This window comes from Macaca mulatta, chromosome 13 (genome assembly GCF_049350105.2).
Source record: "Macaca mulatta isolate MMU2019108-1 chromosome 13, T2T-MMU8v2.0, whole genome shotgun sequence".
Taxonomy (NCBI): domain Eukaryota; kingdom Metazoa; phylum Chordata; class Mammalia; order Primates; family Cercopithecidae; genus Macaca; species Macaca mulatta.
This window is the reverse complement of record NC_133418.1, coordinates 6252401-6273324: the sequence shown is the minus strand read 5'-3', so window position 1 is coordinate 6273324 and position 20924 is coordinate 6252401. Positions and strand designations below refer to the sequence as shown.

The window sequence follows — 20924 nt, the reverse complement described above, 5'->3', positions numbered from 1 at the left end:
CTAAAAGTTCAGTATGTGTCTTTTTAAAATATTTTCCTTGTCTAGACTTAGCTTTTGAACATATGGAATACAGTTATAACTCTGAGTGATTCTTCTGCCAATTCTAATGTCTGTGTTAGTTCTCAGTCAGTTTTGATTGATTGATTTTTCCACTTATTACGGGTCACATTTTTCTGCTTCTTTTCACGTCTTGTAATCTTTGATTAGATGCCAGTCATTGTGAGTTTGACCTTGTTGGGTACTGGATGCTTTTGTTCTTATACATTTTCTTGAGCTTTGTTCAGAGATGCAGCTATGTTACCTAGAAATAGTTTGTTCTTTTCATGTCTTGCTTTAATGATTTCTTAGGAGGGCCCAGAGCAGTGCTTGATTTAAAGCTAATTATTCCCCATGACTGAGGCAAGACCTTTCCAAGCAGTCTCCCCAGGGACTCATGAATTCTAAAGCTTTCAGGCTGATGAGGACACGCACTGTTCTTGGTCTTGTGTGAATTCCAAGCCCCGTTTCTTCTAATTCTTTCCAACAGCCCTTTCCCCAGACTCAGGTACTCTTCTCACATGCATGAGCTGATCAGTATTCAAATGAATTCTTGAGGGGAACCCTTTGCCGATTTCTGGATTTCTCTCTCTGTGCATCTGTCTCCTCTCTGGTACTTTGTCCCGTGAATTGTAGCTGCCTTGGTCCCTCCGGACCCTCAGCTCTGTCTCCCAAACTCCGGATGTTTTCTGGGCTCCGCTTGGGTTCCTCCTCTGTACACCAGGGCCTGGAACTCTCTCAAGCCAGGAAGCGAGGGAAACCTAGAGCTCACCTTTTTTTTTGCCCTGTATGTCAGAAATCACTGCCCTTCATTATTAGTGTTCAGAGTCCTACAAACCATTGATTCATATATTTTTGTCAGATTTTTTTTTCCAGGGAACTCTCATGTCCTGCTCTTGGTAATAAAAAGAGGTTTAAAAAAAAAAAACTATCAGTGGCCTTACCTTCTTCTCACCTTCTTTTCATCCCAGGCACCAGACTCATGAGACATTTCTCCCAGCAACTGCCCTCCTGGTCCTATGGATCTGTATGTGCCAGGTGACCTAGAACCAGTGTGCAGAACAGCAGCTGGCTGGATCTCCTCCGATACGCCCCTTCCCTCTCCCGCTGGCCACCTTCTCTCCTGGGGTCTGCAGTCCCTGAGCAGTCAGCTTAGGGGAACAGCTGCTGCCTTCCTAGGAGGCCGTCCAAGCCAGTCTTGCACTGAGCCAGCTTTTGCCTCAGTAACTCTGGGCTGCGGTGGGAACGAGAGCAGGTCAGACACGTGGTATAGACTCTGGGGCCAGATTGAAGTTGCGAAAGCTGAGATGGCTAGCCAATGATGAACGGTCCTGGCCAAACTTTCCTTTTTAAATAGAGATGGTACATTCAAAGAATTCTTTGAAAATTTCTGCTTAATTTTGGGTTTTAGTTTATGTGTGTGTGTGTGTGTGTGTGTGTGTGTGTATTAGATTGAAACAAAGGGAACTGATACATCATTGTCCAATATCTGAGGCTTATAACTCATCTGTTTCCTTTAGGAATAACCTCCAAGACCTTCTGTTAACTCTTAAGACTAACTACACCAAACTTAAATACGCCTCGTATTGGTCAGCTTGGGCTGCCGTCACAAAACACCAGAGGCTGGGGGGCTTAAAGGCCAGACATTTATTTTCTCTCTGTTTGAGGGTGGAGGTCCAGGATGAAGTGCCAGCAGCGCTGTTTCTGATGAGGCTGTTCTTCCTGGTTAGGAGATGGCCACCTTCTCTGTGCTGTCCATGACCTTTCCTCCGTGTGCTTGTGGGGAGAAGGCTCGCTGGAGTCTCTCCCTCTTCTTACAAAGACACCAGTCCTATCAGATTAGGGCCCTCCTTTTATGACCTCATTTGACCTTAATTACTGTTTTGTTGTTTGTTTGTTTGTTTTGAGACAGAGTCTCGCTCTGTTGCCCAGACTGGAGCGTAATGGGGCAATCTCTGCTCACTGCAGCCTCCACCTCCTGAGTTCAAGCAATTCTTGTGCCTCAGCCTCCCAAGTGGCTGGATTAAAGGCGTGTGCCACTACACCTGGCTAATTTTTGTATTTTTGGTAGAGATGGGGTTTTGCCATGTTGACCAGGCTGGTCTTGAACTGCTGACCTCAGGTGATCCACCCTCCTTGGCCTCCCAAAGTGCTGGGATTACAGGCGTGAGCCACCGTACCTGGTCCTTTAATTACCTTTTTAACGACCCTATCTCCAAATACAGTCACATGGTGGGGGCTTCACTGTATGAATTTGGTGGGGCACAATTCAGTCCACACACTCCCCCAAACAAATGCCTTAGCAGCAGGCTCCCCATTCTCTTTGCCGGGCAAAGGTGCTGGGTTTTGCCTGGGCCCCCTGCTTGGTGTTCATTTTCTTCATCTGCAGGATGACAGGGGACCATCTGGGTTTTCCAGTGGGTGTCACTACACGTGAGCAGCTCCTCCAGACAAGCCTATTAGGCCCCTCTCAGGAACCCCCAGGGAGCCAACCCTAGCAATGTAACCGCGGCAGCCAGTGCCCTAGGCCCAAGTCAGGACACCCAGTCACAGGAAAAGGCCACAGTCGCCAGGAATTTATCAAGTCACACAGAGCAGGCTTGCCCACGCCTCAACCTCTCTCTCCCTCTATACAAGTCCCCATCCCCATTTCTCCTCTAACTGCATCCCTTTCCCAGCCGGCCTGACCTCCCTGCTCTCTGCCCACTGCACCTCTGTAACCCAGGAGGCACTGCAGCCTGGCAGTAGTTCCAAAATTAGCTACACACTAGGATCACCTGGGGAGCTTTCAAAAGTCCCAGTGTCATCCCATAGGGATTAAATCAGGATGATTTAATCAGACACCCTGATTACACGGCTGATGGGAGGGAGGCAGACATCAGTACTTTTACTGGTGGACCAGGTTTCGAATCTAGGCTCCATCACTCGTTAGCTGTGTAGCTTTGGGCAAGTTACTGAAGCCAAAATGGAGATAATAGTAGCAGTAGCACCTGTCTCTTAAGATTGTGGCAAATATGAAATGAGTTAAAACGCATAGGTAGCCTTAAACAGTGCCTGAGATGTAAGGTATGTGCGTCTACCAGGTGTGCCCCAAAGGAAACCAGCACCTTACAGAGGAAAGGCCAGGCAGGAGAATCTGTATACCAACTCCCCCAAGTGTGAAAGGGCAAAGAATGAGCTGACGTCAAGCTCCTGCTTGGTGTGGAGCATGCGTCGTTGCATTTCATCTGCACAGGGGTTCCTCAGCATCAAGATTATGATAGCGGTTGTGTAGAAGAATACGGCTGAAAGAGACAAACTCAGGTGGGTATAGTGATGGAGCTGGGATTTATAACTGGGTCTTTCTCACCCCTAAACTCACGCCCTTTGTTATGAAAAATGCTTTGCTTTATGAGAAAGAAAAGGGAGAAAATCCTTTGTGTGGTCTCAATGTCATTCACTAGTAAAAATGCAACGAGCTTGTTTGTATGGTGCAGTTGTGGGGCTGGAACACATTAAACACCAAGAAGAGTTTTCATTTACTCAGAATCGGGTAGGTGCTAATTAAATCATGGAAACTAATATTAAGATGAATATAGCCCCACTGCTAGCATTGTTTGTAGAAGTTTAACTAGGCAGGAACGTTTCTGTTCTGCATTTTGGGTTTAAAATCAGACTATGTTTGCTGGCTATGTGACCATGGCCAACGACTTAACCCCTCTGTGACTCAGTTTCCTCACCTGTCAATTGGAGAGAATAAGAAACTCCCCCATAGAGTTATGAGGCTTAAATGAGCTAAATATAAGCCCACCCCTCAGGGCAGCAGCTGACACACAGTATGTGCCCACACTATGGTCATATGTCTGTTACTACCGTTCAGGGAATGCAAATCAGTCTTCCAAACTCCAAAATTTCAAGTGGCTATTCCAACTTAGATGAAAGAGTGCTAAGTGAATACCAGAAATGCAACTGGATTTTAATAATTTCTTTTTAATATTAATAACTCAAACCCCTATTCACACTACTCCTTCCAAGTAAACATTCCACACATTTTCCCCGGCCTGTGCCCCCTTCTGCCGCGAGGTCCTGGACCCTGCTCAAAGAAAACTGATTTAGGCCTTCCCATAGGCATCTGAAAGTGAGTCAGATGGTTGCCTGCACAGACACAGACAGCTTGGATGGGATTTTGTCTGCATGTAAGGGTCAGGGTTAGCCGAGCCGATCGCTGAGCTCTCCTCCTGCTCCTCCTCGCTGGAAGAGCACAGGCAACTTGACAGTCTCCCTTGCCCAGGCTTCAGCCAGGCTCCTCTGAACGCTCTTCTCAGCGAGGCCTCAACCTTTGCACTTCTCTGCTCATCTCTGCATCGCCCGATTTCAGCAAAAAGCCTCAGTCAGTGTAGCCAGAGTGCCCCACCCTCAGTATCTGATCGCTTGGCTATCCGATCAGCGTCTTCCTTCCCACCGCCCCCGGTGACATCTGATCACACTGGCCTCTCTCCTGCAGGAATCCTGTCAAGCTGTTTAGCCAGAAGCCCTCGTGCCCTAACATCTCCTCTGAACAACTTCCCATCCACCGGTGCCCCCCGCTCCTTCGCTATGAATCCCCACCTGCCCCTGTTGTACTCAGAATTGAGCCCAGTTTTACACGGAGGTCTGGTTTCCCTCAGTATACAAGAGCTTGTCAAGAACCTGCTTTGTTGTTGTGTTGTTGTTTTTGAGACAGAGTCTCCATTGCTAGGCTGGAGTGCAGTGGCACGATCTCGGCTCACTGTGATCTCTGCCTCCCGGGTTCACGCCATTCTCCTGCCTCAGCCTCCCGAGGAGCTGGGACTACAGGCACCCGCCACCACGCCCGGCTAATTTTTTGTATTTTTTAGTAGAGACGGGGTTTCACCGTGTTAGCCAGGACGGTCTCGATCTCCTGACCTCGTGATCTGCCCACCTCGGCCTCCCAAAGTGCTGGGATTACAGGCGTGAGCCACCGCGCCCGGCCCAAGAATCTGTTTTTACCACTTTACCATCCAGCTCTGGGTCTTGACAATCTCCACATATGCACACATGTGGGCGCGTGGGCACACACAAGCGTGCGTGTCCATGCATGTGTGCGCATGGCCCTCTCCCCACCCCTCACGCCACACAGCTCTGGCTGCTCTCCTCAGCAGCTCCTCACAGCTGGGCTCTGGAGCTCCCCTGGTCAGGACCAGGAAGCAGCCCCTGGTCCCCAGCTAGTAACGTTTATGAATCTTTTACACCAGTGACCAGAAATAGCACCAACCGCAGTCCACAGCAGCCACGTCGGGCCCGGGAGGCTCGGCCACCAGCCTCTGGATCTGGGCCAGGGTGCTGCAGGCTTCCTCCATCTCTCGCCAAACGAGAAACACGTCCTCTCTGACGCCGGCTCCTGAAAGGGAAGACACAGCGTGAGCGGCCGGCTGAGACAGGCCCGGGGATGCGGCAGCCCGCCTAGCAGGCCTGACACATTGCAGCCAAGTTTCTGGAACATTTCTGAACATCAAATTCTGCTTCCCCCACTAATCTCTTTCTGAGAATCAGAACTGAAATCCCCAAGGAAGTGATATCATCTCAAGAAATCATAAATGCAGACTTTAGGATGCAATCAATCCTTCTAAAGTAAATGTTTGTAGCAGCCGGAATATTTACAATGAATTATTGATAATACCCAAATAAGAGAGGAATAAAAACATTCCAAAGCACCTCAGGCAAGCCAGGATCACCGCTGCGAGGAAGGGAAATGCAATGGCATGTTGTGAAAGCAACAACCCCCAATCCTTTCGCCATGTAGCCCAGGTGTCCTGCTTCTTTGAAACCACAAGTGTAATATTTCCCCTAATATGATAATGATGGCCTGGTCTCCTTTTCTGGGCCTCTGCTGTCTCAGTTAAGGGTTAGGTTTGACTGTATAACACTTTTTTAAAAATGAAGTGGCATCATTCATTTAGATGTTTATGTCTTCCAATCAATCGAAGTCCATGCTGAGGAGAGTGGTTTAGGGCTGGGATGGAGGCTCTGCCCTCATCGAGATCCAGGCTCTAACAGATGAGTGGTTTCTAGAGGTGGGGGCAGGTGGGGCGGGGGAAAGGGATGTGCACTCTGGGGTACGCCGTGCAGAGGTGCACAATGAGGGGTCCTGTCCTGCTGCCTTAACTGTATCAAGGTCAAGGTCCCGGCCGTGCTGTGGTGCTATGTCACTAAGGGGGACAGCAGGTAAAGATAGATGGGCAGGCCAGGCATGGTGGCTTATGCCTGTAATCCTGTAAAACTTTGGGAGGCCAAGGCGGGCAGACCACTGGAGGTTAGGAGTTCGAGAGCAGGCTGGCCAACATGGTGAAACCCCGTCTCTACTAAAAACACAAAAATTAGCTGGGTGTGGTGGCCTGTGCCTGTAATCCCAGCTACTCAGGAGGCTGAGGCAGGAGAATCACTTGAACCTGGGAGGTGGAGGTTGCAGTGAGCCGAGATCACACCACTGCACTCCAGCCTGGGTGACAGAGTGAGACTCCGTCTCAAAAAAAAAAAGAATAGATGGGCATCTCCCTGTATCACTTATTACCACTGCACGTGAATCTACAATTATCTCGAAATAAAAAGGTTAATTTTTAAAATCTTGAAAACAGATCCACACTCTTTCTATCTATGCTCCTCGGTCACTCAGCACATCCTTCTGTCTTCAGCCACCTTATGATTCAACACGGTGTCCTTAGTGCCAAGCAGCAGTCCTGAGCAGCAGGGCCGCTGGGAGGACAGACGCACACCGCCTGACGGAGTCAGTTCCTTCGAGATACCCTGCTCAGAAGGCCCACCTCACAGTTTCATTACTTAGCCGCTGCCAGAGTGGCATCATGCGGCCCCGTCTGGCAGCAAGAGAAACTGATAAATGCTTTTAGGCGGGGTACACTGCAGCCCTAAGTAAAATCGGGGCTACAGCCTAAGGAGCAAGGGAGGGTATCCGGGTGGCAACTTGGCTGAGGCGTGTTCTGCCGCCAAATGTACCCAGAAGCCCCTTCCTCCCACTTCCCAAGTCTGCATGATAATTCGCCGATGCCCAATATCCCACGACCACGGACGACAGACCACCCTCCACTGCACAGAGCACCCCGGGAGCCCAATATCCCACAATATCCCACAATATCCCACGACCACGGACGACAGACCACCCTCCACTGCACAGAGCACCCCGGGAGCCCAATATCCCACAATATCCCACAATATCCCACAATATCCCACAATATCCCACGACCACGGACAATGACAGACCACCCTCCACTGCACAGAGCACCCCGGGTGCCCAATATCCCACAATATCCCACAATATCCCACAACCACGGACGACAGACCACCCTCCACTGCACAGAGCACCCCGGGAGCCCAATATCCCACAATATCCCACAACCACGGACGATGACAGACCACCCTCCACTCCACAGAGCACCCCGGGAGATTCATCCACCCAGGGCCCAAGGACTGATCCTAAGCCATCAAGGCAGACTAGGGCAGACCAGAGTTGATGTTTCTGAATTTTAAAATATAGTCAAGAAGGGTAGGGCAGAAAAAAGGGACATCAAAGTTCTAGCCTCTTGAAGTGGACCAAATCAAGTGAGAGAGTATTAGTAGCTGTGTTCCTAAAGGGGCAAGTGACAAGCCCTGACAGAGACGGACGGCTACCACGGCCCTGCGGCCATCAATAGCCCAGGGAGTGAAATGCGATGTGTCCTCAGCTCCATGTTGAAACTCCAAAAATAACACAGACTGCTGCCAAATGCAAACCTTAAGCCCGCAGGCCTCTGATCACTGTAAAATCAAGATGGACTGCCAGCTGCTTGCTTCAGTCTGGAGGTGTTAAGTAGCAGGAGTCTCTTAAAAGTTTCAGATGAGTCAACGCTTTCCTCTAGACTTGTCAATAATATCTTAAGAGGGAGTACACCACAGGGCAGTGTCAAAGGAGAAAGTTCCAAGGAAACCCAGTTGGCTCTTGGTCATCCAGGGACAGGGAAATGGATCTCTGGGACAGCAGTGACCCGGACGTGCTCCCTGTGCAGGCAGTATCTAGGATTATCACTACCCCAGTCTAGTGATCGCGAAGAAGCAGCTACAGACTGCTACATCGTGATCAGAGAGCAACACAAATCCATCTGATTTGCTTTGCTTAAAAGAAAAAAAAAAAAAACAGTGAAAAAGAAAGCTACAGAGCAGTGAAAGCATCATGACAATGCACAGGTTTTATTTCAAGTTATTCCTCACGCACTGAGGAAGCACTGCCAGTTTTATCAAGGTCACTTTTAAGGACTTAGCTGGGATCTCAGATAGCCACAGCCAAAGGACTGAGCCCCACTGGAGATGGAAGATGATGGGGGCACAGGAAATCCCACTGTTCTGACCTCCGTGAATTAGAAATTCTCCAGGCTACACTGAGAGGAAACAACACAAAGTCGTATGTATATCTTTTTTTTTTTTAAACGGATTCTTGCTCTGTTGCCCAGGCTAGAGTGCAGTAGCACGATCTAGAGTCACGGCAACCTCTGCCTCCCAGGTTAAAGCGATTCTCGTGCCTCAGCCTCCCGAGTAGCTGGGATCACCACCACGCCTGGCTAATTTCTGTATTTTTGTTAGTAGAGATGGGGTTTCACCATGTTGGACAGGCTGGTCTTGAACTCCTGACCTCAGGTGATCCACCCGCCTTGGCCTCCCAAAGTGCTGGGATAACAGGCATGAGCCACTGCGCCCAACCAAAGCTGTATGTATCTTCACTGTCAAGGTGGAAGCCAACTAAGGTCTGCCTGACAACAGAAGCTGGATACAGTTCCTCATGGAGACATTCAGGAGACCTAGTGGATTCTCCAACCAGAATGCCTGCCTGCCCAATCGCCCGCCTTGCATGACCACTGCCCTCCCAGACACCTGGTAACAATTTGAAGGCTGGGCACGGTGGCTCACATCTGTAATCTCAGCACTTTGGGAGGCCAAGGCAGGAGGATCACCTGAGGTCTGCTGTTCGAGACCAGCCTGGTTAACATGGTGAAACCCTGTTTCTACTAAAAATACAAAAATAAGCCGGGTGTGGTGGTAGGTGCCTGTAATCCCAGCTACTCAGGAGGCTGAGACAGGAGAATCTCTTGAACCTGGGAGGCAGAGGTAGCAGTGAGCCAGGATTGCGCCACTGCACTCCAGCCTGGGTGACAGAGCAAGACTCCATCTCAAAATCAAACAAACAAAAAAAACAAAACAAAAAAACCAATTTGCAGGCTCATGTTAAAATGCTAACATAAAATGCATAAATGCAATGTCACAGTCCGCTGCTGTTTTCATTAGCACCTAGTACTGACTTCTCAGACTGGCTAGTTTGACAAATAAAATGAGACTCAGGACAGGAAGTTTTGACGTCAAGGAGAAGAGTCCACAGGGTGCCTGCTGCCAAACGCCATTTCCCTGTCCAGTCTTCTACATCTCACCTACAGGATAAAACCCGGTTGCCAGAGTCCAGGTCATTAATCCGGTCATTTGGCAAGTAAGTGTTGAGGTCCTCCTCTGCAGTGGGATGCAGCAACCAGGGCCCAGCTCCCTGGGCTGGCATTGAGGTCAGGGTTCAAGGCTCCCATGACACTCCTCTAACACTCTGCACCATGAACCCAGTCAGAGCACTGTCCTCCCAGCCCTGTCCTCTGTATCAGAAGACTGAGCCCTCCGCTGCACTCAGCCCATCCCACTCTTCACTGAAGACACAGTCTTGACTCCACCACCCCAGGAAGCGGTGAGCTGCCTCCTACACCCCCCTCTCAGTCCCATGGAATGAATCAGGGCACCACTGGACTCCATCCTCTTGCTGCCAGGCCACGCTCAGGCCATACCATTAGTGAACCTGTCCACGTGTGCAGTTCCGTTCCTGGCTGCCTGGCACTCAGCCTCCAATTCCCAAGAACACAAAGAACCAGGAGCCAGTGATGGTGACATCATTCTGTGCATGACCTTGAGTCCGGTCTAATTTAAGTCAGCCTTCCATGAACACAATGCTTATTTTTAGTAGACAGCTGCCTACAACACAGCTCGGCACTCGGCAACATGTCCCCGGCCTGCCAGCTGGCGTGGGCTGGGGTCTGCGGCTGTCCTGCGGTGCTCAGGCGCTTGCTGTGTGTGTGTACACAGGCTGACTTTGCCCAAGGCTGACTTTGCCCACTGGATGGTAAACATCTTAAGCATAGGGACAGTCTCTTTTCTTTCTTTGTATCCGCCACAGCACTCAGCCCAGGTTCTATGTTTTCTGCAAGAATTTCTATCCTTCCTTTTTATGTTTCCTTATTGCATAGAAACAGTTCTGGAGCACCTAATACATTCTTTCCTTATGATTACAAGAAACTCTTCAGAGGGGTATGCAACAGACTCAGATCATCTGAGCACATGGCTATGTCCGAGGTATTCCAGACACTGACAACAACATCCCTTAAGGCATGAAGTCATTTCCTTCCAGGTTTATGCCACAGTAAGTGAGACTCCCCCCAAGTATCTGAAGTACTATCATTTCCAGGATAGGAGGAGAAAAGCAATTAGAAAGGCAGGTGCGGTGCTGATCCAAGGTACGATTCAATGTTGCCCGGGGAGAGGGCAGCCCGGAAACAAGACCACCCTCGGGACCCTTGAGTCCCCGACCATCCCCTCGGTCCCTCTGTGGCTCCTTGCTTCTGGCCCTGCCCAATCCCAGGACTCTCCAGTGAAGAACTGGTCCTGCCAGGCGTGGAGCCTGCGGTCTGCCCGACCCCCAAACTCCTATTCAGTCAGGCAGATTTGAAAGACCTGAATAGAACTATGAAAAGGCAGTATTTTCAGGAAAAAACAGCACATACTTCTATTTTCAGAAAGCGACATATAAAAAAATAATACACTGCGAGGTGCTAAACACTCCCAGAGACCTAAAATCGCCGTGAGATCTGGTAAAAGGGCCACATTGCATCTATAAAGGGAATGAAAGCAGTCAAATCAGTGGTTTTTGTCGTAACAAAAAAAATGTCCAGTTATTTCTATTAAATTATATGTTAAGACGTTTTGTTGTCGAGAGGTAATTAAACACCTGCCGCTTGATCCGGCCCCACTGCCCTAACCACAGAGGCACAGTGTGGCGCTGCTCTCAGGCCCACCCCATGGAAATTAACCATTCACTGATTTAGAGTGAATATAGAGTCATTTCACCATCTGGATAACCATCTAATGTTTTCTTGGGTCTATGAACAGATATGTTTCACAAGAGCCATTATGTTATCTTAGAAGCAATTTCAAATATGAAGAATGGGGAGCTTGAGCTATCATCTAATATGTGAATGTGGCACCGTCCCCTGGGCCTTCTCTGCCTCTTCTAAATGGCACACTATAAAATGCAAATGTAATGTGGTCTAATTGTCCACAATTCATTTACAAAACCCAAACATAAACCATCACCATTCTCCTCATGGTAAAGAGCAGGTGCTCTCCCAAACTTGGTAAAGAAAGATGACCCCAGGCTCCAGGATGCTACTGGGCTAGTAGACCATAAAGACCCGGCAAGGGGACAGAAACAATATCTAAGGAACAGATACAAAGATGTTCATCGACAAAGTTTAGTGGACTAAATCTATTCTACTTAGGATAAGTGATACCATTTATAAGACATCAACTGAGGGGTAAATGTTTATTGACTTGTAAATTCAGAAGAAGTTTATGAGTTTCCTTTAGAGCAAATTTACACACAAAAAAATGAGTTTTTTTTTTAGCTTTTCCATCCCAGAAAAGGCCTGAACCTCTTTCTGTTTGAAGGGATCTACAGTGCACAAAAAGAACAAAGACGGTGGCAGGGCTGCTCCCTGATTTCCCATCAACCAACTCTGAACCACAAAGAGCAGGGCTAGGACTATGGTCACTGGGGAGGAACCCCGCACTGGCATCTGCTCAGCCTCTGTCCTCAACAACGGCCCTATCTTTGTGAGGATGGTTGTGTGGATGGGCTACTGGGGGCTGGATATCACTCACATAGACGGTTCTGCTCCCAGCTCTGCCAGGTCATTCAGGAATGAGCAAGTTCTGGGAGGCTAATTATATTCTTCAAACTCAGAAGACATGGACTTGGAAACTAGGAAGCCAATGCTTTAAAATATTCCCTTCTCAGTAGGACAATCTACTCGGAGAATCATCATCCACTCATTTATTCAACGACACCCCATCAATGCCAATTATATCCAGACACTGGAAATACAAAATGAACAGGAAACCGTCCCAGCTCCAAGGAGGCCTTCACTCCAGTGTGGTCTTCCCAGAGTGTGGTCCTCAGAACCTGTGGCAGATGCCTCTGAGATGCTTGTCAGTGCAGATTCCTAGGCCCCACCCCAGACTCATTCTGAGGGTGGAACCCCAGGGAGCTATATTCTTAAAGGGTCCCAGTAATTCTTTGCAACAAAAGTTCTCAAAGCTTTAGTCTAAGACGTGAGAGAGGCATGTAAATAAATTGTCACTCTCCAAAATATTCTTGGAGAAAACAAAGTTGGGTGATTTCCAGGAGCAATATTCTCATGCCTGGATGTCCCTATTTCTGCCCTACAGAAATGCTCAGAAAAGAAGGCAGCACTCCCTTTCCCCTGCACAGTGCTGGGAACTCCCGACACCATCTTCTAATACCCACTCCAGGCCACCTCTCATTCCTATCTTCATAACATTCTACTCGTTCTAAGTGTCACTTATTTTAGATGTATGTTATAATGGCTGCTTCCTGCTGATATACGGAGGAGAAAGAGGGGACAATGAAATTTTACTAGGTATCTACTATGTGCCAGCCACTGCGCTGGGCACTTAAACACATGACCACATTGACTCACAATTGCCTCAGTCCAGGTCATCACCCCTATTTTACAGATGAGCACACCGAGGCTCAGAGAAATTTCTCCAAGGCCACACAACTAATAAGTGGTGAGGTCAGGATTCAGCTTCAGGACTGTTAGTCTCCAAAGACCCCCACTGCCACACTGGAACACTGGCCTTGGGTGTCCTGGAAAATTCTCATGATACAAGATCTATGTGAACAAACCCATCTGTGGTGTGTTGGTCACCGTTAGTTTTCCCTCAAGGCGCTTAAAGACTTATCTCTTCCTACGTCTGAAACTACCCAGTTTGTCATTCGGATGCAGGTGGTGATGGTGGGTGAGCTGTGTCCCCAAGGTCAGGACCTCCGGTGACATTCTGATGAGCAGTGACACACCTGCTGGCTCCGCAGTGATCTGCCTGCGTTGGAATCGGTCGTCACCCACAGGGATGGCCCCCGCCAGCCTATCAAGGCCGAGAGTTCCCGCTGGGCTTCCACTATCTGGAAGTTTGTCTTCTTCATTAAACCGTGACTTCCTTGAGGACAGAACTACGTTTATCTGTTTTCGTACCCGCTCTCCCTGGTACCTTCCTGACACCTGGTTGAGACTTCCAAACAGGCTTTTCCAGAACACAGGTCCCTTGAGGAGAGAGGCCTCCTTTTTTCATCATTGTATCCCCAGAGCCCAGCACAGCACCCACCTTGCAATAGTAAATGTGACATGGATCTGTCACCCTGGAATCAGAGCCATCACCCTAAAATCAGAAATTCAAACGCAATCGGAAATCTACACTGGCTCTTTTCCCTGGCAATTCAATTTCATGTTTAAGAGTTTTGAGGGGTTTCTCTCTGCCCCATGTGTTAGGTGAAGCAGGATGCCTGGATCCCCTTGATTATTTCAGCACAATTCTAAGGAGACTGTGCTGGCTGACCTAAGACCCAGGATGAACCCACCTCTGCCCAGTGTCAAAAGGGCTCCGATGAACAAGACGTAGTATAGCCAGGAGCCTAGAAAAAAACTAGGTACACCAAACGTAAGCCCAAGACGGGAGTGGGAACAGAGGGGTTCCCTGGGCTTAGGGGCTTACTCTCCTTAGCTGGGAAAACAAGATCTGCAGACACCTCAGATAAAAGCGTGCACTAAGGGAAGAGGACAAGGTGCAGGTGGACATTTCTTAAGCTAATTGGGATCCTGCAGTTATGGTGGGAACAACAACCCCTAAATCATAAGGCAGAAGCAAAAATGACATTCTGAGAATATGGGGCTCCCCGCTGACTGGGAACCTTGTCTTTCATTCCTTTCAAATCTCCTCCTACTCAACTCTAGTAAGTTTCAAAAGTACACAGGAGATGTTTAATAAATGCTTGTTAACTAACCAGAGGGCTGTGTCAGAGCAGCAGAAAGAAATCCTGCTGGGCTCAGTGGCTCATACCTGTAATCCCAGCACTTCGGGAGGCTGAGGCAGGTGAATCCCTTGAGACCAGGAGTTTGAGACCAACCTGGCCAACATGGTGAAACCCTGTCTCTACTAAAAATACAAAAATTGGCCAGGCTTGGTGACAAGCGCATGTAATCCCAGTTACTCGGGAGGCTGAGGCAGGAGAATCGCTTGAGCCCTGGAAGCAGAGGTTGCGGTGAGCCGAGATTGCATCATTGCACTCTAGCCTGGGTGACAGAGTGAGACACTGTTTCAAGAGATTTAAAAAGAAGAAAGAAAAGAAAGAAAGAGAGAGAGGGAGTGAGGGAGGGAGGGAGGGAGGGAGGGAGGGAGGGAGGGAAGGAAGGAAGGAAGGAAGGAAGGAAGGAAGGAAGGAAGGAAGGAAGGAAGGAAGGAAGGAAGGAAGGAAGGAAGGAAGGAAGGAAGGAAAAGAAAGAAAGGAAAGAAATCCAAGGCAGCCCATTGTTACAAGGGGCAGGACTTTGGAGGTAATTAAAGTCTCTCAGCCTTGTCAGTCGCAACGTGGCAACAATTTTGGATGCACAGCTGCATCCACTGAATTCAACTGAATTTTAGCGAGAAGGAAAGAGACTTCTGAAAGAATCTCCTGCCGCCAGTAAGCCATAAACAGGCACCAATCAGTGCTTCTAAATTAAATTGGAGATTTTAAAAACAAAGAAGCAATGCCAAGCCTAATTGATGGGCCAATACCCTCTAAATAGCTAATTAGAGATCACAGGTGTCTGCCAGGAAAAGGACTTGGTTATTTTTCCCTTTAAGCATAACAGCCTGAATGTATCCTTATGTAAATAAAATTCAGTTTCATAATATTTAGTCTTAGTTCATGCATTTTTCTCCACCAACACAAAAAGTACAGTTTCTGAAGGTAGAATCAACCACAGTTTTACAGCTACAATGATTTTGGACTTAAGAATAATATTGGTAGAGTATAGTAGCTGTTCTAACGACATTTGCCAGGAGTACTGGACACAAATAAAAATACTCTCAGAAAAACATTACCTTTTGCTATTACCTAATATTTATTCTTTTGATTCATTCATTGCAGCCTTTCTCTTGTCCCATAAGCAAAATATGATGGTGAGCAGAATGAGAGCTGTGTGATAGTTCTAAACAATGAGCAGGGACTGGCCAGAGGGCTGTGCTGAGAGGAGATGAAGCCAGGTGAGTACAGGCTAGAGCGGAGAGCAATGATGGACTGATTAGCGATGCTTGCCGTGAGTGGGGTAGGCCTAGAAGTGTAAGGGTGAAAGGTATGCCTTGTTGTCCAACCCTGATCTACCAAACTGTGAGAGGGTTCTGTGTTGTTGGTACTTTGGGTTGTATACATGAAACCACCTTAAAGTTAAAACTATGCACCAACTGTTTGCAATGTGTCTCTTCTCCCTTGTGTATAAAGTACAAAGCTCTGGCTTGAAGTGATAGCGTGGAGTTCTGACCACGGCTTTCAGCCCGGGTGCTCATCCCACCGCCAGGCTCCTTGAATTTCCACATCTGAGAAGCCTGACATCACACCATCTCAGAGAAGTCCACTGTTCGCTCCACTGCTGAGCCTAGGTCCTGAGCTAGAGGCATCAGTGCCAAAATCGTTTACTTTTTTTAGCCTGATGCCGGGACCTCAGGGAAGATATTTACTCTAATGTAATTTTACTAATCCATACTTCCTATTTCAGTTTAATTAAATTTTCAAGGATATACAGGAAGAGAACCAAAATAAAAGATGAAGCCTCCTCCAAACCCAAGAGATCAGAAGTATTTTTCTTTGCTGAAAAGGAGTCCTCAGACCACTAAACAGACTCCCTCCTCCTGGGCCCACAGGACCTTCATAACCTAAAAAGCAGCTGCTCAGAAGATTGGGCCTGTCCCTCTTAAAGACACAGTCCCTGGAGAGCTTTAGCCAGCAGTTAAAGTTCCTTCCCAAACACCAGCAAGCCCAGCCCGCATCCGGGACAATCCATACCTCCATGAAAGCTTCTGAGAATTGAAAATTACCATGTCCTATTTATAAATATTATTGCACCATTTACACTTCTTACAGAGCTCAGTCTGACAACAGAGAAGTAGGTGAAATTCACGCCCAGAACAGACCCCATGGCATAACCCTACTTACCACTGAGTCAGATTCTAGTTGTGGTGGAGGAAGGACAGGCGCTGCTGATTTCCTCTAGAAATAGGCCCCTGCGGCCCCCTCCTAGGATCCACCTTGATAAATGGACGCATTTCCCATAAGAACAAAGTTTAACAGTACAGTTTTCACTTCCTTGTTCCAAATTACAATTCACCCATCGTTATGCATGCAGACAAACTGGTTACTATCATGACCATTACGAAAAATGCTCTTTGTGACACAGGCTGCTAAATCCTTTTGGATTATTTCACTTTCCAGAACCAATATCTACAATAAAAGCCCACTTGGAATCCCAAGAAGAAAAAAAGGAAACTACCGTTAATGGAATGTCAGTTTTGCGCTAGATATTTCCACGTGTGTCGTATGCTTTAATTATCCCAGAAACTACGGGGTAGATGTTATTATTCCCATTTTTATCAATGAGGAAACATAGCTCAGAGAGATTAGGTAACTTGCCCAAGGTCACACAAGTATTTAGTGGCAAAACTCAGATTTGAATCCAGGTCTGATCCCAAAGTTGATTCACTTTCCAGCAAACACTGTCTCCAAGCCAAAAAAGGAATCACAAAAGAACAAAAGATTGTGAGGGCGTACATTACTGTTCATCAAACGTTCACTTTCCTCCCCACCTCCGTGTGAGTGGAGTAGACCTCCCCAGCCATTGCTGTAGGACATGATCATGTGACTGGCTCTGGCCAATTGGATATGACATGAGCAGGGGTCTTATATGTAGCACACAGCAGGCCTCAGCTCGTGCTCATGCAATGCATTCACCACAATAAGAATAAACCCTGGACTGCTGGGCACGGTGGCGCACACCTGTGATCCCAGCACTTTGGGAGGCCGAGGCAGGCGTATCACTGAAGGTCAGAGACCAGCCTGACCGACATGATGAAACTCAGTCTTTGCTAAAAACACAAAATTAGCTGGGCATCATGGCAGGTGCCTGTAATCCCAGCAACTCGGGAGGCTGAGGCAGGAGAATCGCTTGAACCCGGGAGGCAGAGGTTGCGGTGAGCCGTGACTGCGCCACTGCACTCCAGCCTGGGCCACAGAGAGAGTCTCCATCTCAAAAAAAAAAAAAATTAGCACTAAAGGAGAGTCCATTCTATGTTAATCAAACTGCAGGTGACATGTAGACCTGTGATCAAGAAATGATGGCTGACATTTTTCCAAATTTGATGAAAACTGTAAACCAACAGGTACAAGAAGCTCAGCAAACCTCGAGTGCAAGATATATGCCATCGAGTGGCGAGAGGACTCAGTGGCATGTTTTGCTCTTGAAAAGGTGAGAAGCTTCAGAAGGCAAACGGAAATAGAAAGGAGGCAGCAGGGAGGATGTATGTCGGTCCTTCCTCACCCCCCAGAGAGTCAGTGGCATCTGTTAAAATCACACCTACAGACTGTCAAAGGATGGTGCGGAGAGGAATCGAATTTTAGAATAGATAGTTTAGAATAGAATTTTCTTCCAGACTAACGTGGGGAAACCAGACACCACGCAGGCAGGCACAGGATCCCAGAGGGTGATGGGAATAGAAGGGTATGCCTCCTGCTCTAGAAGTTCACAGAAATTGGGCAAAAGGGTCTTTAGACACCACCAAGCCATGGAATCAAGGTTAGAGGCAATTTCACTTGATCCCTAGGGGGCAGGCATCACCATCGCATCAGGGCCACCTCTGCACACATGCTCAGCGGGCTCCTGACTCAGCAGGTGCTGTGAACCTGAGTCTGCTCCCTGTCCTCTGCCTTCACATTCTTTATAGTCAAAGAAGAATGACCACAAACTCCTGAAGGGCAATTAAAAAAAAAAAAAAAAAGGTAAAATGTAACGCGCTACCTAATGCACCCCCTAAGCAGCTCACGCTGTCACTGTCAAAACACTGGGAAAAGCTTTCCCCCGCCTGGAAAGAGCAGTCCTGGAAAAACAAACACACAGAAAAAACTTTAGGGAGAAATCCCTCCAAGCAATTAATGTACCTATAGGAATCTAAAGCAAGCACAGAATCAATAAATAATTTTACAGGAAAATACATCTATTTTTGCCTTTACAATGAAGCAAGAAACTAGATAGAATTGCTCTCAGTCTACAACTACTTTTTGTTTTCCTCAGAAGAAGCATTGATATAAGGAACTATCCTAAAATATGAGGTTTAGAAGTTAATAATAATTCATATATAACTAATTTATTTGCAGATACCATTACAATGTATGTATCAAACCCATTATAAGAAATGAAGATTCATACAAATATCTACTTACCAATGAGTATCAAACAACAAAATTAAATGAAATCAGAACCTGTAGCAATGCGTCTATCTATTTATCCAGGCTTTAGTAATTTAGGTTAGAGCAGTCCAAAGTCCTTTGAAAACTTTCAAAAACAATTATAGCTTTTTAAATCTCCAATTGATAATTGATAACGAGGCGGGGGAATAGGCAGGGAACCTAAGGCCAGTTCTCAGTGACTTCCTAGAACTAAATCAAAAGGAAAACCCCAACTTTCCACACCTAAGTAACAGAAGAACCAGAGGTACTCCCTTTGCAAACCCCACCCCCTACACACCTTTTCTGCCTGGCAGATGGAAAATTGAAAGTACCTTTGATTGGCTGCTTTCCACAATCAATCAGATGTTTGCATAAGGTGTAACCTTTGCAACTTCATGTCAGCCTCTGACTAGTTTCTTTCCACAACCAATCAGACTGATTGCAGGCCACTACTTCATTTGCATGGGGTGTATACCAAGCGGCCAATGAGAAACCTCTTGAGGGTATTTAAACCCCAGAAAATTCTGTAACTGGGCTCTTGAGCCCCTATGCTCAGGCAGCTCACACCCTATGGAGGGTACTTTCATTTTCAATAAATCCCTGCTTTTGTTGCTCCATTTTTTTCCTGGCTTTGTGAGTTTTGTCCAATTCTTTCTTCAAAATGCCAAGGACCTGGAGGCTCTCCACCAGTAACAATAATATTATTGTTGCAAAATTGTAAAGGCTTTAATACACCAAAAAGCAAAGCTGCAGTAAGCAAACTGCTGATACAGCTCAATCTTTTTTCTTTCAAAGTGTATCACTGGAGCTAACCAAATTATGTCAATAAACCAAGGAAGAGAGAAGAAAAATGTATTTGGAGCAAAACCCAAAAAGCTTAGCATGTCAATAAATATTATGAGAAAAATAGTGTGCCTTGAATAGGACAGCACAGAAACCAAGCACACGTGCACTTGCCTTAGAAGACTCAGTCTGGCAAACGACATTCAAAGTGAAGGTTTATTTGGATAACATGAAGCCCATTCTTCACATCTACAATAAATATACAGAGTAGGTAGAAAAACAAATTATACTCAAATGGTCATGACCAACCTCAGACTAGAAAGAGAAAGAGCCCTGAAGCATAGCAGATGGTCCAGGAGCAAGCGTCATATAGAAGAATATAATATATTGCAAAGGGTGACACAGAGGTCAGTGGAGAAAGAAAGGGTGCGTGAGTGGTGTGAAGGCAGTTGTTACATATTTTAGGGAAAATCCATTTATATTCCCACATCACACCATACTTCAAAATAAATCTAGAAGGACCAAAACAATTTTTGCTTTTGTTTTAAATTCAGGCCATAAAGAACCAAAAGGAGAAGAAATACAGTTATGAAGGAGCTATAGGATTTATAGATTAGAGTTACTGTGCAAATTTTATGGTTGCCTATAAAAAATAGCCAAAATGAAAAGGAACACAATGATCAACATAAATTATCCATATGTAATACATCAAAGGCTGTTCACATGATGTGATAAGAAACACGAGACCCCCACAAGGAAAAGGGTAACAGACAAACAGGCAGTTGACTAAAGAAGTTAACAAATCCAAAAATGTTCAACTTCACTACTTTTAACACTAATTGACACTAATTTCTTAATCAAAGAAATTCAGATGGAAACAATCAGATACTATTTTTATGCTAATTCAGGTTCTGTGAAATGGGTGTGAGTTGTATTGTCTTAAAATATTTTTTGGAAAGCAATTCAGCACGAGAGATTACCCCACAATGTTCAAATATTTTGGTTCAGTATTTTCACTACTAGAAATCTATTTTTTTTTAATCTAAACTACAGAAGTAAATACACCACACAAAAGATAAGTACAGTATGATCTCTAACAGCAAAAGAAGATTGAAATTACCCAAATGTCTAATAGGAAATGACTGACAAAACTCTAATATATGACTTTAATGAAGTATTTGATATTTTTAATGTCAACTACAAAAATTTTATATTTTTTGATTTAAAAAATCAAGTGGGAAAATACTTGATTCTATATTAAGTAGAAAATTCAATATTCAACTTGTACAATAATATATTTATGCTTTAATTATTTTTAAGTATATAGTGAGAAGACTGGTAGGAAATATACCAAAATATTCAATGGTGCAAATATCTGGATGGCAAGAATGTTTCTTTTCCTTTCTTCTCCGTATTTTCCAAATTGTCTGTACTATGTCTGGAG

General features: G+C 46.3%; 1 protein-coding gene across 10 annotated transcripts in view; it reads right to left on the bottom strand.

The window, feature by feature from the left end:
* VWA3B (von Willebrand factor A domain containing 3B) overlaps positions 1-20924 on the bottom strand; it is a 270056-nt gene that overhangs the window by 183818 nt on the left and 65314 nt on the right. For 9 of the 10 annotated variants that reach the window (XR_013402590.1, XR_013402591.1, XR_013402592.1 and 6 more), the window contains one exon: positions 5291-5416. Coding sequence is in view for 7 of the 10 variants with exons in the window: in XM_015112923.3 (XP_014968409.3) it covers positions 5291-5416 (126 nt within the window). In the remaining 3 variants the exon portion in view is untranslated. Of the gene's footprint in view, positions 1-5290; positions 5417-18691; positions 18916-20924 lie in introns of those variants that run through there. The other variant, XM_077958828.1, reaches the window with a different exon arrangement.